The following is a 17,059-nucleotide window of genomic DNA, read 5'->3' on the forward strand; positions in this document are numbered from 1 at the left end:
ACCAGAGAACCACACAGAACACATGGACCAGCTTTAATCTAGAACAGTCACACACATCAGGATGCAAACATGTTTATTCTGCTCTCAGGGAGCTCTGTGATTGGCTGAAGAATGTAAACAAGCAATGGTTTATTTAAAGATGCTTCTGCAGCAGTGTCCAGGTGATGACTGGTCACCTCTCGCCCCGCCCTCCCAGTCCCTGTGTGTGATTGGCTGGCTGTCAGGATGTCATCTGCCCTTCTTCATCTTGGCCACCTTCTCCTTCCTCTTCTTCACGTGTTTGGGTACTTTACTTCTCCTCTTCTCCCTCTGAGCTTCTTTCACCATCTTCTTCCTCTCCTGAAACAGACAGCAGTGTTAGGGTTAGGGTTCTTCAGGAACGTTCCACCTCTACCTCTGATCTCCACCTTTCTGTCCACCGCAGCCTCCTCATCCTGCTCCTGCTGCTCCTCTTCATCGTCCTCCTCTTCCTCGTCCTCTGAGGTACAGCACTCGTCTTCCAGCAGCGCAGGAACCTGAGGACACATGGATGCTGTGTCACCATCATGCTAGGCTAGGCTAAGCTAGACTAGGTTAAGCTAGGCTAGGCTGACAGCAGCGAGTGAGAGGTGTTCGTACCGTCTGAACTCCAGACAGATCCTTCTTCAGTCCAGTCAGCGTTTGATAGAGAACCTGAGGAACACAGAACATCATGGTCACTTCCACCCTGTTGTGCTGCGTTCTGATTGGCCGTGTGGCTGTGATGCGTACGTTGTCGTCGTGTCCGCTGATGGCCGACTCCTCCTCCTTGGTCCTCATCAGGTCCACGTCTCTCTCGTAGTGACTGACCTCGGTCAGCGTTCGGGGGATGTAGGCCTTCTTGAACACCTGGGAGGCGACAGGTGAAAGGTCAGATGGCTGGAGAGGATGTTACCATGGTAACCACCTGAGCATGCTCTGTCACCTCCTCGTCCACTCGGTCCTGATCCGACCGCTGCTCTGACGTTCGCTCCGCTGCGATCACCATCGCCTGGACGACCAAACACACATTTAGATTTAAAGTTCACGTTTATGCAGAAAGTTTCACCTGTCTCAGTAAAGATGTGTGTATGTAGTTTGTTTTGTAAACAAAAGGGTGTTGTGTTGTCTTCATTAATAAACTTACGTTGTCTTTATAAAGAAAGTTGTGTTGTTTTTCTAAATAAAGTTGCGTTCTTTATCAAATACAGTTACGTTGTCTTCATGAATAAAGTTGTTGTCATGGTTACAGACCTTGTCCAGGTATTGGTCGATGTTGCTGCAGGTGATCGACGGATCAGTGACGAAATCAAACAGTTCTCTGACCGTCATCACAGCGATGCCACGTTTCCCAAAGAACTCTGGGAAAAAACAGAACATCAGAGAGAACGGTTCTTCACTCACTAACAGAACAACATCGAGACCCAATCTCAGAACCGGCTTTATTTCGTCGGTGGTTTTGAACCTCAGATCAGGAACCTCTGATCAGGAACCTTCTCTCCTCACCGTTCACGTTGCTGCAGTCCTTCCTGAGGAACTCCAGAGCGTGAGGATGATCGTGTTCCACCGACTGCGACACGTCGATGATGTAAGCGTCTCCGTCGTGATACCTGTTGACAGATGAGGAGCCGTTAGAGAACCTCGGTGGAACATCTCCTACGAGGTTTATTCTGAAAGGATGGTCTCACAGCATGTTGAACTCGCTGAGGTCAGCGTGGACGAGGCGAGCATCCTGGAACATCTTCCTCATGTTCTGTAGAACCTGCAGGTAGAGCTCCCGAGCCTTCGAATCCGACAAGGACACGTTCTTCAGGAGAGGAGCCGGCCTGATCGATCAGAACACCAGAGAACAATCAATACCATAGAGGACGATCAGTACAGCAGAGAACGATCAATACAGCAGAGAACGATCAATACAGCAGAGAACGATCAATACATGGCATGCCGGTGCTTCAGTCGGTTCTTACATGTTTTCTTTTCCAATGAAGCTCATCAGCAGAACGTGACTCCGGAGCAGCAGAGGTTCTGGACTGGGGATTCCTGCCGTCTGCAGCCTGTAACACAACAACTTGCAGGTTCTACTTTTCTACTGGGTTCTACCAATCAAACCAGATTCTACCGAGTTTTATGTGTCTACTGGGTTCTACATAGAACCTGATCTAGCACAGAATTAGGGCTGGTCCGAATAGCCATTTCTGGGCTCTGGATATTCGGCCCCAATTAATGATGAATATCTGAATATTGGCAGGGAAGATCGGGCTCAGAATCAGCACTGAAAAGACCAAGGCTATGATGGTAAACAACAACAACAACAACAGCAACAACATTAACAACTTAATCATGGTTGGACAACAAGCAGTAGAAGCAGTAGACCAATTCAGCTATCTGGGCAGTGTGCTGGCAAGTGATGGAGGCGTAGAAGCAGACGTCAACTGCAGAATTGGAAAAGGTGCCGCTGTCTTCAGAAAAATGAATCGAATCTGGTGAACATCAACAATAACAACAGCCACCAAGCTCAAGCTGTACAACACTATTGTGCTACCCACGACACTGTATGCCTGCGAAACCTGGAAAATGACTTCAAAAATCCAAAAGAAACTCGACACTTTTCATCAAAGATGCCTGCGGAGGATCCTGAAAGTCAGCTACCAAGATAGAATAACTAACGAGGAGATCCACCAGAGAACCAACACAAAGCCACTACACGAAACAATAACACTGCGTCGCGTCAAGCTGGCTGGGCATATCCTGAGGTTTCCTGAACAACGCCATGCAAAAACCGCGATGACCTGGGTTCCAAGCGAAGGGAAGCGCAAGAGAGGACGCCCAAAGACTACCTGGAGACGGACATTTCAAGCAGACCTAACAATAGCACAACAGCAACTTGGAACCACCATCACCTGGGACAATGCCGAGGCGCAGGACCGATTGCAGTGGAGAAAGTTTGCAGCCCAATGTTCTACGCAGAACAGGCAGACCTAAGTGCTAAGTAATCTGAATATTGGGACCACACGACATCATCTGACTTGGGATTTGAATATTTGGATCTCAAAATTAATATTTGGATACCACCTTAATGACCGAATATTCGGATATTCGGGTCCCGCCCTACATAGAACCCATATCAAGTTCTACTGCAAACTGAATGTCTGTCAGATCAGGTTCCACTCGGTTCTACCAATCACGTTAAGTTTACTTGTACAGCACAAATTAAGTGCTAGGTTCTTTCTGTCAATCGACTGGTTTCTATTGGCTTCTATTTGTCAGTGACATCAGGTTCTACTGGATTCTCTAAGAGAGTAGAAAGGTTCTGACCTGATAAGGTTTCTCATCTCTTTCTCAGCCCATGTTCTCACCATCTTCCTGGGGTTTCCTTTACAGTAACCATGACGGAACCTGTAGAACATGAGAAATCAGACTTTTACTGAAGGAATGGTAGTGTCAGACCTACCTGAACTCTTCTTCTGTGGTGTCAGACCTACCTGAACTCTTCTTCTGTGGTGTCAGACCTACCTGAACTCTCCGCTGACGTATTTGTCTCGGTCTTTGAACAGCAGGATGGACGTCTTGTAGATCTTGATGGCTCTGCTGTCTCCGGCCGCTGTGCTAGCATGATAAACATTAGCCTGAAAAACATGTTGCAGAACGTTCAGCCGGAGAACCTGAGGTCAGCAGAACGTTCAGCCGGAGAACCTGAGGTCAGCACAACGTTCAGCCGGAGAACCTGAGGTCAGCACAACGTTCAGTAGGAGCAGAACGTTCAGCAGGAGAACCTGAGGTCAGCAGAACGTTCAGCCGGAGAACCTGAGGTCAGCAGAATGTTCAGTAGGAGCAGAACGTTCAGCAGGAGAACCTGAGGTCAGCAGAACGTTCAGCAGGAGAACCTGAGGTCAGCAGAACGTTCAGTAGGAGAACCTGAGGTCAGCAGAACGTTCAGTAGGAGCAGAACGTTCAGCAGGAGAACCTGAGGTCAGCAGAACGTTCAGCCGGAGAACCTGAGGTCAGCAGAACGTTCAGCAGGAGAACCTGAGGTCAGCAGAACGTTCAGTAGGAGCAGAACGTTCAGCAGGAGAACCTGAGGTCAGCAGAACGTTCAGTAGGAGCAGAACGTTCAGCAGGAGAACCTGAGGTCAGCAGAACGTTCAGCAGGAGAACCTGAGGTCAGCAGACTCGGACCACGTGTTGTTTCTCATTATTATTGTAAACTTCCATGTTTCAGTGATCTTGTTTTGCTGGTGATTATTATACATATTATCTGTGATTTATCTGGCATGTTTTCTCTGTATGTACTTTGTGTCATGCATGACCTTGTAGGTTACTTGTTTATATTTAGGGCTGTCAAAATGATCCGCTATCATGATTAATCTGATTAAAAACTTTAACGCAGAATGACTCTAAATCCCTGAAACGTCTCTGGCAGCGCATTTCCTGCAGTTTGTCCCAGCAGACTGACCGTAGTGCTGTGGATCCGGTAGAAGCAAAACCAAGGAGCTGCACATGAAAGACGGCAAACAGTAGAACCCGGCTGATTTATCAGCTTGCTGATTAAATTTGTCCATTATCGCTCTTTTCAAAATAATCATCAGCCACAGTTAAACGCAGATATATTCTGAATTTGTCATTAAACAGTAAATGTTGTTAATGATGTCGTTTCTTCGTTTCAGCTACAGCCAGGTAACATTACAGGAGTGGGCGGAGCCGACAGGTGAGTTCAGAACCACGTTATGAAATTAACAATGACTCGTGTCTCCTGCTTCAGCAAAGAGAAAAAGTTAAAGTTTAAATAATTAACATGATGTCTGAGTTTTATTTGTCTTGCATCCTAGAACGTGACCCAGACTGGAACAGAAACTCGCTGTGTGTTATGGAGGAACATCGGTGTGGGACTATTAGTGACCATTGTAGATACAAAGATACTTTTGTTTTCCATCTGAGAAAGGTTCTCTGGTTTTTATTTTGGTTCATGTGAGTCCTGACTTCATGGTAAAGAAAATAATGGAGCAGAGAAAATGTGATTTAAGGTTAAAGAACATCAGAGGGCTGCAGAAATAGTTTTACAGGAACGTCACTCATTATATATAAACTACCTCTAATCTGCAGCAACTAGAAGCACCAGACCAGCTGTATTTCAGAACTCATTTATAGATGACTCTTTAAGGTTTTATCATTTCCCAGATGTTTAATGCTTTGTTGCATGTTTTTGAAAATTCCTCTCTGTTGTAAGTTAAACAAACATCAAAGGTCAACGCATTAAAACAGTCAAATGTTCTGCCTGTAATTCAGATCTTTGTCGTTGGAAGCGTTAAGGGACCAAAAAATAAGTCATTTTATTCATTAGAGATTGGAAATGAATCAGGTGATTAATCAGTTATCGGCTTCAGTCGGGTCCTACTAAACAGCACGTTGGCCCTCTGGTGGGAAATCTGAATACCAAAAAAACTCAGAATGGAACAGTTGACCGACATCCAGTAATATTCACTCTCTGCAGGAAGGAGTTTTCTGTTCCAGCTTAAAGTAACACATTAAGGTGAGATTCTAACACGGACCTTTAAAGGTTATAATAAACTCCTGAAGTCTTCAGTTTATTCTCTTCTATAATCTGTTTGCTCATGCAGCATAATTTAGATTAAAAAGGAATGATATTTATTTGTGATTAATTGAAATTAATCCATGGCAACCATGTGATTAATCTGATTAAACATTTTAATCGTTTGACATAAACTCTGTACTTTATTTTTTGTGACTGAACCTCATCCTGCTGGTCCAGTGGCTCACCTTTAGCTCTGTGCTGTGACCTTAATCCATTCCAGAATTCCCAAAGTTTGACTTCCTGGTTGTCTTAGTTTCAATTAGTTTTAGATTTGTTTTGAAAAACACAAACATGGCGCACAGTTCTCATTTGTGTTCTGAAGATGGATCAGTTTTTCTTCGTTGTATTTGACAGACTGAACGCCATTATTCAGACCACAGTGATGTCATTGCTGACACAAACATTGTGGTCCAATCAGAGCGCGGTGCACTGATCAGTAGATAAGATCAATATATTGGTTTCTGACCTCCTTCCCGGTGCTGATGCAGCCGTTGATCTCACAGATGATTCCTCGACTCAACATCTTGAAGAGAATCATTCGAGTTCGAGGATCCAAAACCTGCCGAGAAGAGAAAAGCTGATTATTGATCCGGTTCATCGATCACTTCAACGAGCATTTTATTCTCTACACAACCCTCACCTGTTCAACTGTGGCTCGATCTGATTTGTCCTTCACTCTGTACCTGTGGAAAGCAGCCAATCAGAATGTTAATCACACTGTCACATGACTGTGATGTCACAGCATCAGGTGAGTTCAGACGTACGTGTCGGCGTCTTTCTGTTTCTGCATCGTCATCACTTTATTGATCACCGAGTCGGCAAAGTTCAGTTTATCTGAAACACAGAAACCGATCAGGCGGTCAAACATTACGATCATAATTCATTTAACATAACGATTGTTCATCATACAGGAATACTGTGTGTGTGTGTGTGTGTTACTGTGTGTGTTACTGTGTGTGTTACTGTGTGTGTTACTGTGTGTGTTACTGTGTGTGTTACTGTGTGTGTGTGTGTGTGTACTGTGTGTGTTACTGTGTGTGTTACTGTGTGTGTGTGTGTGTTACTGTGTGTTACTGTGTGTGTGTGTCGTGTGTGTGCTGTGTGTGTGTGTGTGTGTGTGTTACTGGTGTGTGTGTGATGTGGTGTGTGTGTGTTACTGTGTTGTTGGTTTACTGGTGTGTGTTACTGTGTGTGTTACTGTGTGTGTTACTGTGTGTGTTACTGTGTGTTGTGTGTGTGTGTGTTACTGTGTGTGTGTGTGTGTGTGTGTTACTGTGTGTGTGTGTGTGTGTGTGTTACTGTGTGTGTTACTGTGTGTGTGTGTGTGTGTGTGTGTGTGTGTGTGTGTGTTACTGTGTGTGTGTGTGTGTGTGTGTGTGTGTGTGTGTGTGTGTGTGTGTGTTACTGTGTGTGTTACTGTGTGTGTGTGTGTGTGTTACTGTGTGTGTTACTGTGTGTGTTACTGTGTGGTGTGTGTGTGTGTGTGTGTGTGTGTGTGTGTGTTACTGTGTGTGTTACTGTGTGTGTGTGTGTGTGTGTGTTACTGTGTGTGTTACTGTGTGTGTGTGTGTGTGTGTGTGTGTGTGTTACTGTGTGTGTTACTGTGTGTGTGTGTGTGTGTTACTGTGTGTGTTACTGTGTGTGTGTGTGTGTGTGTTACTGTGTGTGTGTGTGTGTGTTACTGTGTGTGTGTGTGTGTGTGTGTGTGTGTGTGTGTGTTACTGTGTGTGTGTGTGTGTGTGTTACTGTGTGTGTTACTGTGTGTGTGTGTGTGTGTGTGTGTGTGTGTGTGTTACTGTGTGTGTGTGTGTGTGTGTGTGTTACTGTGTGTGTGTGTGTGTGTGTGTTACTGTGTGTGTGTGTGTGTGTGTGTGTGTTACTGTGTGTGTTACTGTGTGTGTGTGTGTTACTGTGTGTGTGTGTGTGTGTGTGTGTGTGTGTGTGTGTGTGTGTGTGTGTGTGTGTGTGTTACTGTGTGTGTGTGTGTGTGTGTGTGTGTGTGTGTGTGTGTGTGTTACTGTGTGTGTTACTGTGTATGTGTGTGTGTTACTGTGTGTGTGTGTGTGTGTGTGTGTGTGTGTGTGTGTGTTACTGTGTGTGTTACTGTGTGTGTCTGTGTGTGTGTTACAGTGTGTGTGTGTGTGTGTGTGTGTGTGTGTGTGTGTGTGTTACTGTGTGTGTGTGTGTTACTGTGTGTGTTACTGTGTGTGTTACTGTGTGTGTTACTGTGTGTGTTATTGTGTGTGTGTGTGTGTGTGTGTGTTACTGTGTGTGTTACTGTGTGTGTGTGTGTGTGTGTGTGTGTGTGTGTTACAGTGTGTGTGTGTGTGTGTGTGTGTGTGTGTTACTGTGTGTGTTACTGTGTGTGTGTGTGTGTGTGTGTGTGTGTGTGTGTGTGTTACTGTGTGTGTTACTGTGTGTGTGTGTGTGTTACTGTGTGTGTTACTGTGTGTGTGTGTGTGTTACAGTGTGTGTGTGTGTGTGTGTGTGTGTGTGTTACTCTGTGTGTTACAGTGTGTGTGTGTGTGTGTGTTACTGTGTGTGTGTTACTATGTGTGTGTGTGTGTGTGTGTGTTACTGTGTGTGTTACAGTGTGTGTGTGTGTGTGTGTGTGTGTGTGTTACTGTGTGGTGTGTTACTATGTGTGTGTGTGTGTGTGTGTGTGTGTGTGTGTGTTACTGTGTGTGTGTGTGTGTGTGTGTGTGTGTGTTACTGTGTGTGTGTGTGTGTGTGTGTGTGTGTGTGTGTGTGTGTGTTACTGTGTGTGTGTGTGTGTGTGTGTGTGTGTGTGTGTGTGTTACTGTGTGTGTGTGTGTGTGTGTGTGTGTGTGTGTGTTACTGTGTGTGTGTGTGTTACTGTGTGTGTGTGTGTGTGTGTGTGTGTGTGTGTGTGTGTGTGTGTGTGTTACTGTGTGTGTGTGTGTGTGTGTGTTACTGTGTGTGTTACTGTGTGTGTTACTGTGTGTGTTACAGTGTGTGTGTGTGTGTGTGTGTGTGTGTGTGTTACTGTGTGTGTTACTGTGTGTGTGTGTGTGTGTGTGTGTGTGTGTGTGTGTGTGTGTGTGTGTGTGTGTGTGTGTTACTGTGTGTGTTACTGTGTGTGTTACTGTGTGTGTTATTGTGTGTGTGTGTGTTACTGTGTGTGTTACTGTGTGTGTTACTGTGTGTGTGTGTGTGTGTGTGTGTGTGTGTGTGTGTGTCACTGTGTGTGTTACAGTGTGTGTGTGTTACTGTGTGTGTGTGTGTGTGTGTGTGTGTGTTACTGTGTGTGTTACTGTGTGTGTTACTGTGTGTGTGTGTGTGTGTGTTACTGTGTGTGTTACTGTGTGTGTTACTGTGTGTGTGTTACTGTGTGTGTGTGTGTTACTGTGTGTGTTACTGTGTGTGTTACTGTGTGTGTGTGTGTGTGTGTGTGTTACTGTGTGTGTGTGTGTGTGTGTTACTGTGTGTGTTACTGTGTGTGTGTTACTGTGTGTGTGTGTGTTACTGTGTGTGTTACAGTGTGTGTGTGTGTTACTGTGTGTGTTACTGTGTGTGTGTGTGTGTGTGTGTGTGTGTGTGTGTTACTGTGTGTGTTACTGTGTGTGTTACTGTGTGTGTGTGTGTGTGTGTGTGTGTGTGTGTGTGTGTGTGTTACTGTGTGTGTGTGTGTGTGTATGTGTTACTGTGTGTGTTACTGTGTGTGTTACAGTGTGTGTTACAGTGTGTGTGTGTGTGTGTGTGTGTGTGTGTTACTGTGTGTGTGTGTGTTACTGTGTGTGTTACTGTGTGTGTGTGTGTGTGTGTGTGTGTGTGTGTGTTACAGTGTGTGTTACAGTGTGTTACAGTGTGTGTTACTGTGTGTGTGTTACTGTGTGTGTGTGTGTGTGTGTTACTGTGTGTGTGTGTGTGTGTGTGTGTGTGTGTGTGTGTTACTGTGTGTTACAGTGTGTGTTACAGTGTGTGTTGTTACCCAGGTTGATCTTGTGTTCGTATTTCCTCAGAGCTTTGTCAGATGGAGTCGAGGACGGCAGCCTCCTATTGGACGGATTCTGTCTGTTGGACTGAACAGAAAGCCAATAAATCCACAAACAGCCTGATCAATAACTGATCACATTAATCTACTATTGTTCATTTCATTTGCAGATCATGATTAAGTGTAACCGTGGTAACGTGGTGTCAGCAGGAGCTTCAGCATGTTTCCAACATAAAATATCAAAGTGAACGCATGAGATAGGCTCATCAATAATCAGCGATAATCTATCAATCAAACCTGACAGCTCCGATTGTATCTTTTGGTAAGATCTCCTGTTGAACTCCACGTCCACTCGTCTTCATCATCCTCATCCTCCTCATCTTCATCATCTATATCGTCTTCATCATCCTGTTGCAGCGTGACATCACTGTTGTGAGTCTGCACAGCCGATGCCTCTGATTGGCTGCTGCAGAATGACATGGAGTCAGAGGAAGCACGACTGCAGGTTGTTTTTCAGTTTAAAGCATAAACTTCATTAATGTGATAAAAACACAAAAAATAACCAGAAACATTAAAATAAATCCAGAATGAACCTTCAGCTTCAGTTCAGTCCTTTCAACACCGAAAACGCCCGAGTCTATAAATACTTTCTGCATTTATATACAAGTTATTGATACTTTTAAACGTTCATGTTGAAGTTATTGATACTTTTAAATGTTCATATCAGAGCTTTTTGTCCTTTCTAGAGTTCATGAGCTCATTAATCAGACCTGGGCCCAGTTTGAAGCTTCTGTTTGTTAATATCCAGTTTTTGGACATTTTTGTGTTCATATTTTTACAATTAATGATTCTAGGAGCAGCTGAAGAACGTAGAGCATCTTTAAACACAGCAGAACCGTGGCCAGGTTCTGGATCCTGTTTCTGGGTCTAAATCCAGGTCCTGGTTCTGGGTTAGCGGTAGCCCTGATCACCTGCTCGGCTCCGTCTCAGACTCACCTGTCCTCCTCTGCGTCATCAAACTGTCCAGGTTCACACGCAGACATGACGTCACATCCCACGGACACAGGGAACTCTCAGGAGCCTAAAGACCAGAACCCGGACCCGATCCGGACCCAGCAGCAGCGTGTCCGCCACACTTCCGGCTTCCAGCGCGTCACTACGGCGGCGGTAGAGGGTCAGAGAGCGGAGCGGCTCGTGCTGCCTCCCCGAGGCGGACACGCGCAGGTACAGGTGTGTTTATCCACTCAGGAGCTTTTATTCTGAAACACAGCCCGTTAGCCTCCTGTCGGCTAGCAGCTCAGAGCTCCGTGGTTCTACAGTCCGGTAAAGTCCGGTGAAGTTCAGAGGAATGTCGGTGGATCTTGACCGGACTCCCCGAAACCTGCTGCTGTGTGAACGGTCCAGTCTGCTGGACCAGAAGAACCGGCTCAGTGCGCAGGTGCAGCAGCTGCACTTCGGCTATAAGGTACCGTTAGCATGTTAGCACGTTAGCTGCTAGCCCCCGCTGCTAACAGCTGTTAGCTTAGCTTCGGTCTGTGGGACTGTCTGTTAGCCAGCAGCTAGCAGCTTCACTAACTGGTTAACTCGCTGACCTGTTTGCCAGCAGCTCACTGAGGACAGTTTACTGGTTAACCAGCTGGCTAACTAGCTGGTTAACAAGCCCATCAGCTAACTATCAGCTAACTCAGGAAACCGCCGTTTACACGTGCTGGACAAAACCCTTCAAAATAAAAGTCCGGCCAACCACCAATCACACATGCTGATATGAAGTCTCGTTTTAAAGTTTTTACTGTTTACACCAGGATACATCCCATAATACTGATGTTCACAGCCTTTTATAGAGGAAATGATCAGAAACCAGATCAAGGGTTCAGACTGAGATCCTGGATGGATTTAAACTGATCTGGTGTCAGTTTTTCCCAGAACTCAGATGTTTCTCCTCCTAAATGTCCTGGTTCTATCTGCTGGACTGATGAAGTTCTGAGGCTCAGAAATGATGGAGAAAGTCCATTAAAAAGTGATAAATCTGGACCCACCTCTATGGAGCTCTGGAAATATTTCCAGGATGAAGGTAGAACTCTGATCGTTAGCAAGGTTACTAGAGATGAAGAACCAGATGCTCTGAGGAGGTTCTGGGGGGGAACCCGGACCACAGAACCAGACCTCATAGCTCATATTCTAGATAGATAATTCAGACTGCACACTTTAAAGGTGACTCAGATGCTTCCTTCCTTCACATTGTCAGTTCTTCTGAGATGTCTGGACCTCTGATTGGTTCTGTTCAGTTATGATGAGTTCTGATTGGCTCTGATCGGCTCTCCTCGGTCTTACTGAGCCTGACTGACGCTCTCCACCACTCAGGTTGTTGTTTGGTTAGTTGCAGGTTCTGTTCCCTTCAGGTTCTTTGCTGCTGTCTTTTATCCGTCAGTAGGTTCTGTTGGGTCCAGTCCAGATGCTGATTATTGGTAATCTGTTAATGAAAACAGCAACACTGATCATCTGAAAATGCTAAATGTCTGCTTTGATGTTCTGAAGTGTTGGTTGATCTCCAGCTTTCTGCCTCCGTTGTTCTTTGGAACCTCCAGACTGATGGATGTCAACGACTTCATCTGTTGTTGGATCTCTGTAGAACATGGCCTCATGTTCTGGTTTCTGAGACCCTTCAGCTGCTTCACAATGAGGACGGGTTCTACTTAGAGATGTTTAGATCCAACCAGCCGGCAGCATATTTATATATACACACACACACATTCCTTGTGTGTTTTTATTCTTACTGTTCGTATTGTTTTGGTCTGGAACAGGAGCTCAGTACATTTCACTGCATTATACTCTGTATTACTGCGTTTGGGATAATAAATCTTAAATAACGACTGATTCTGGTCCTTTGGTGGATCCGTAGCTCAGGGGTCGATTACTTTTTTACATAGAACAGGATGGACTGGAGAACGTTACTACTACTACAGACTCACTGAGCTGACCCGTCTCACCTGTACAGGTGTCTGTCTTGCTGCCTGAGTGTAGCTCCGCCCCCTCCCATCTGGATTCAGTGTTGAACAGTTTCAGCAGCTTCTACCTGATCAGGAAGCTGCCCATATATGAACTACTGGACTCAGACTTCCTACAGAAGGCCGTGTACCCAGGTAACACCTGTACACACCTGAACACATCTCCACACATCTGAACACACCTCCACACATCTGAACACACCTGCTGGCTGTCCTGTGTTTCAGGTGGTGTGTACGGTCTGTCGTACAGAACCAGGATCGATGAAGATAACTGTGTCGCTTTGATGCCAAATGGTAAAAACTGATCTTCTCCAGCTCACCTGTCTGTATGTCCTCAGCTCACCTGTCTGTCTGTCCTCAGCTCACCTGTCTGTCTGTCCTCAGCTCGGCTGTCTGTCTGTCCTCAGCTCGGCTGTCTGTCTGTCCTCAGCTCACCTGTCTGTCTGTCCTCAGCTCACCTGTCTGTCTGTCCTCAGCTCACCTGTCTGTCTGTCCTCAGCTCGGCTGTCTGTCTGTCCTCAGCTCACCTGTCTGTCTGTCCTCAGCTCGGCTGTCTGTCTGTCCTCAGCTCACTTGTCTGTCTGTCCTCAGCTCACCTGTCTGTCTGTCCTCAGCTCACCTGTCTGTCTGTCCTCAGCTCGGCTGTCTGTCTGTCCTCAGCTCGGCTGTCTGTCTGTCCTCAGCTCGGCTGTCTGTCTGTCCTCAGCTCACTTGTCTGTCTGTCCTCAGCTCACCTGTCTGTCTGTCCTCAGCTCACCTGTCTGTCTGTCCTCAGCTCACCTGTCTGTCTGTCCTCAGCTCGGCTGTCTGTCTGTCCTCAGCTCACCTGTCTGTCTGTCCTCAGCTCGGCTGTCTGTCTGTCCTCAGCTCACCTGTCTGTCTGTCCTCAGCTCGGCTGTCTGTCTGTCCTCAGCTCACTTGTCTGTCTGTCCTCAGCTCACCTGTCTGTCTGTCCTCAGCTCACCTGTCTGTCTGTCCTCAGCTCGGCTGTCTGTCTGTCCTCAGCTCGGCTGTCTGTCTGTCCTCAGCTCACCTGTCTGTCTGTCCTCAGCTCGGCTGTCTGTCTGTCCTCAGCTCACCTGTCTGTCTGTCCTCAGCTCGGCTGTCTGTCTGTCCTCAGCTCGGCTGTCTGTCTGTCCTCAGCTCGGCTGTCTGTCTGTCCTCAGCTCACCTGTCTGTCTGTCCTCAGCTCACCTGTCTGTCTGTCCTCAGCTCACCTGTCTGTCTGTCCTCAGCTCGGCTGTCTGTCTGTCCTCAGCTCGGCTGTCTGTCTGTCCTCAGCTCACCTGTCTGTCTGTCCTCAGCTCGGCTGTCTGTCTGTCCTCAGCTCGGCTGTCTGTCTGTCCTCAGCTCACCTGTCTGTCTGTCCTCAGCTCGGCTGTCTGTCTGTCCTCAGCTCACCTGTCTGTATGTCCTCAGCTCACCTGTCTGTCTGTCCTCAGCTCACCTGTCTGTCTGTCCTCAGCTCGGCTGTCTGTCTGTCCTCAGCTCGGCTGTCTGTCTGTCCTCAGCTCACCTGTCTGTCTGTCCTCAGCTCACCTGTCTGTCTGTCCTCAGCTCACCTGTCTGTCTGTCCTCAGCTCACCTGTCTGTCTGTCCTCAGCTCGGCTGTCTGTCTGTCCTCAGCTCACCTGTCTGTCTGTCCTCAGCTCGGCTGTCTGTCTGTCCTCAGCTCGGCTGTCTGTCTGTCCTCAGCTCACCTGTCTGTCTGTCCTCAGCTCACCTGTCTGTCTGTCCTCAGCTCACCTGTCTGTCTGTCCTCAGCTCACCTGTCTGTCTGTCCTCAGCTCACCTGTCTGTCTGTCCTCAGCTCACCTGTCTGTCTGTCCTCAGCTCGGCTGTCTGTCTGTCCTCAGCTCACCTGTCTGTATGTCCTCAGCTCACCTGTCTGTCTGTCCTCAGCTCACCTGTCTGTCTGTCCTCAGCTCACCTGTCTGTCTGTCCTCAGCTCACCTGTCTGTCTGTCCTCAGCTCACCTGTCTGTCTGTCCTCAGCTCACCTGTCTGTCTGTCCTCAGCTCACCTGTCTGTCTGTCCTCAGCTCACCTGTCTGTATGTCCTCAGGTCGCCTGTGTCTGTCTCTGGATAAGGACTCCTTTGAGCTGTTGGGGTTTGAAGGGAAGCCATCCAAATTCAACCACAGGAGCAGAAGTAGATTTGGTCTGAATGAACCCACTTCCTGTACACACACAATGTCACATGATCTGAAATTTAGTAATCTGATTACTTTAAGAACAGCAGAGTATTTCCTCTGATAAACAGAAACAAACTTTACAAAGTAGAAACTCCAGCTTCCTCAGTCCTGGACCTTTGGACTGGGTCTATCTGTGTCTGCATCATGGTCCACATGGAGAAGAACTGAACAGAGGAAGAGAAACATCTGAGGAGTCATAGTTCCACTAATCAGGTCTAGAAGGAGTCATAGTTCCACTAATCAGAGCTCCTAAAATGACTCCACAGACAGTGAACTACTTTCTCCACCCAGCTGTAAAAACAGACATCAGCTTCTTCAGACTTGGTTCAGTGGTTCTCCATGGAAACCAGAGTTAGTGTGAAGCTCAGACAGTGTGGAGGAACCTTCAGAACATCAACCTCTATGGACGGAGGACCAGAACTAAACTTCCACATGAAGAACATGAGAAGAAGCCTGATGGATGCTGGAGAACATTCTTTGGTCAGTTGAAGATCAATGAGTTGGGCTCAGATGGAGTCCAGATGTTTGGTGAGAACCTGACCAGGACTACAACAGTGGATGGATGGTCCTGACAGTGAAGCATGGAGGTGGGAGTGTGATGATCTGGGGCTGCATGAGGTCAGAAGGTGTTGAAGACATTTCTAGAAGCATCATGAAGGTCTGAGGAGGAACCAGAATCCTGGCTGACCAGATGAAGAAGAGGAACATTCCAGCAGGAGAACATCCAGAGAACAACATCACACCAGAGCTTCTCCACTAGAACCAAGTGGGACGTGGGCAGTGTGAGTCCTGAAGCCAGCAGAACTGTTGAGGTGTTCTCCAGAGAAAGGTAGAGGAACACAACCCCTCCGGCAAAGGGCAGCTGAAGAAACCAGAGAAGATGTGAGTGGACTCTGGTTCCTCCATGAGGAGGACTGAAGAACCAGAGAACCTTACCTTAGTTCCACTGAGTTCCTGCTATGGAGCCTGAATGTAGCCCATAGTTAGTAATCTGATACCAGAGCAGATACTCTACTGTTAGAAGTAATCTGATTACTGTGGGGGGTAAAGGTCAGAGTGGTTTCAGTTTGAGGTGATAAATGTTTCTGTAGCTCACCTTTACCTGAGCCTCAGGGGGCGGAGCTAAAACAACGTGACGAATCAGCATCATAATCAATCAGCCAATAGGATCCATCTGTCTGATCAATCCTGCAGTCGTCTCCGTCGACCTGACCGACAGCAGCATGGCGACTGGTGGGCGGGGCTACATGAGGCTCCTCACAGGTCTGAAGTCCCGCCTTCGTTTACAGACAGACTTCCTGCTGTCACATCATCCAGGTGAGTGACATCATCTCACCTGTCTGCTGTCTGCTCCTGGCTGTGTTTTACCCACAATGCCTCTGTTCCACAGGGGGCGGGGCCTGTCTGCAGCCCTTACTGTCGCGATACGATTGGTCAGAGCACACACCTGAGGTCAGCCACTGCCATCTGACCCACCTGTCCTGTCCCGCCCCTCGGTCATGTGACCCTCACGGCCTCCTGGAGTGGCTGGGTGCCGTGGACGCTGATGTCAGCAGGTGAGATGACATCATCAGTGTGTCATATGACCTGGTGTCCTCCTGCTGACTCTTCTGTGGTTTCAGGGAGGACCCGTCCAGCAGCTTCCTGTCCTCGCTGACGTGTCCCGACCCGAAGACAAGGCTGGGCGGTGCTCTGAGGGTGTCGGTCTGCGGCCTGCTGCTGCCTCCAGACGTCCAGCGCCTCATCCAGGAGCTCAGGTACCTCACCTGGCCCAGCATCTCAGGGGTGATGAGGGGACCGTACCTAACTCACCTGTCCTCACCTGTCCTGCAGGCGTTACCTGGAGCAGCCTCTGTTGGAGTCCTGGGTGTCCCTGACGGTCCACGGATTTGTGGACAGTCCGGTGTCATGGGGGGACGGTAAGCACGGCGTCCTGAGGGGAGGAGACAACTTCTACAACCTGCTGCTGTTCCAAGACCACACCTACCAGCTGCACCTGGCCACAGGAGCACACGACACCTGTCCACCCTGACACCTGTCCACTGGGACACCTGTCGCTGTCCTTTGTATTAGTTTCGTTGTAGAAACGTTTTGGGTTCCAGGTTCTGTTGTGTTTTTTGTAATAAAATTCTTTCTGTGAATACAACTCTGCAGTAACTTTAAACCTAGACAGGTGTTTCACTTCAGGTAGATCCATCAGCTTCAGGATTACGTAGTACTAGAGGGTCAGATGTAGTATTAGAGGGTAGGATGTACTTCAGTAAACCTGTTTTCTCTCCATAATGTCAGTAATTGTAGATCAGCTGTAGTTCCTGGTTG

General features: G+C 47.4%; 2 protein-coding genes and 1 long non-coding RNA gene across 27 annotated transcripts; 1 reads left to right on the plus strand and 2 right to left on the minus strand.

The window, feature by feature from the left end:
• Window positions 1-16: 16 nt before the first annotated feature.
• LOC110971190 (RIO kinase 1 (yeast)) lies at window positions 17-10,789 on the minus strand. 2 transcript variants are annotated; one of them, XM_051953840.1, is made up of 17 exons: window positions 10,539-10,789; window positions 9,840-10,005; window positions 9,540-9,630; window positions 6,352-6,421; window positions 6,228-6,270; window positions 6,054-6,146; window positions 3,511-3,623; window positions 3,313-3,393; window positions 1,965-2,051; window positions 1,686-1,823; window positions 1,504-1,607; window positions 1,252-1,358; window positions 944-1,009; window positions 751-867; window positions 619-672; window positions 408-515; window positions 17-339 (listed from the first exon to the last, which is right to left on the minus strand). In XM_051953840.1, exons 1-17 carry the CDS (start codon window positions 10,583-10,585, stop codon window positions 229-231), a joined length of 1,596 nt encoding a protein of 531 aa, XP_051809800.1. In that variant the 5' UTR covers window positions 10,586-10,789; the 3' UTR covers window positions 17-228. The 2 variants fall into 2 exon arrangements, with proteins under 2 accessions (XP_051809800.1, XP_051809799.1); XM_051953839.1 differs by having other exon boundaries at window positions 9,840-10,008.
• LOC110968163 (ribonuclease P/MRP 40 subunit) lies at window positions 10,785-16,886 on the plus strand. Of its 2 annotated transcripts, XM_051953870.1 has the most exons (8): window positions 10,785-11,007; window positions 12,538-12,682; window positions 12,773-12,841; window positions 14,611-14,706; window positions 15,935-16,057; window positions 16,131-16,296; window positions 16,363-16,497; window positions 16,574-16,886. In XM_051953870.1, exons 1-8 carry the CDS (start codon window positions 10,891-10,893, stop codon window positions 16,770-16,772), a joined length of 1,050 nt encoding a protein of 349 aa, XP_051809830.1. In that variant the 5' UTR covers window positions 10,785-10,890; the 3' UTR covers window positions 16,773-16,886. The 2 variants fall into 2 exon arrangements, with proteins under 2 accessions (XP_051809830.1, XP_051809831.1); XM_051953871.1 differs by lacking the exon at window positions 14,611-14,706.
• On the minus strand, window positions 12,777-14,612 carry LOC127535566 (uncharacterized). 23 transcript variants are annotated; one of them, XR_007944394.1, is made up of 9 exons: window positions 14,409-14,612; window positions 14,179-14,339; window positions 13,972-14,086; window positions 13,719-13,925; window positions 13,489-13,649; window positions 13,305-13,442; window positions 13,144-13,235; window positions 12,914-13,097; window positions 12,777-12,867 (listed from the first exon to the last, which is right to left on the minus strand). It is a non-coding gene; the product is annotated as an uncharacterized LOC127535566 (long non-coding RNA). The 23 variants fall into 23 exon arrangements; XR_007944402.1 differs by lacking the exon at window positions 13,144-13,235 and having other exon boundaries at window positions 12,837-12,936; window positions 13,006-13,097; window positions 13,719-13,833; XR_007944392.1 differs by lacking the exon at window positions 13,144-13,235 and having other exon boundaries at window positions 12,837-12,936; window positions 13,006-13,097; window positions 13,719-13,902.
• Window positions 16,887-17,059: the final 173 nt, after the last annotated feature.

This window comes from Acanthochromis polyacanthus, chromosome 9 (genome assembly GCF_021347895.1).
Source record: "Acanthochromis polyacanthus isolate Apoly-LR-REF ecotype Palm Island chromosome 9, KAUST_Apoly_ChrSc, whole genome shotgun sequence".
In the NCBI taxonomy this organism is placed as follows: Eukaryota; Metazoa; Chordata; class Actinopteri; family Pomacentridae; genus Acanthochromis; species Acanthochromis polyacanthus.

Coding starts and splice junctions, on each gene's coding strand:
- LOC110971190 (XM_051953839.1), bottom strand. CDS start 10,585: ATGTCTGCGTGTGAACCTGGACAGTTTGATGACGCAGAGGAGGACAG. Junction 3,394..3,510: donor TACGTCAGCGGAGAGTTCAG/GTAGGTCTGACA, acceptor CATGTTCTACAG/GTTCCGTCATGGTTACTGTA. Junction 2,052..3,312: donor GAGATGAGAAACCTTATCAG/GTCAGAACCTTT, acceptor GTTGTGTTACAG/GCTGCAGACGGCAGGAATCC.
- LOC110968163 (XM_051953870.1), top strand. CDS start 10,891: ATGTCGGTGGATCTTGACCGGACTCCCCGAAACCTGCTGCTGTGTGAA. Junction 11,008..12,537: donor AGCTGCACTTCGGCTATAAG/GTACCGTTAGCA, acceptor TCACCTGTACAG/GTGTCTGTCTTGCTGCCTGA. Junction 14,707..15,934: donor CAGGAGCAGAAGTAGATTTG/GTCTGAATGAAC, acceptor TCAATCCTGCAG/TCGTCTCCGTCGACCTGACC.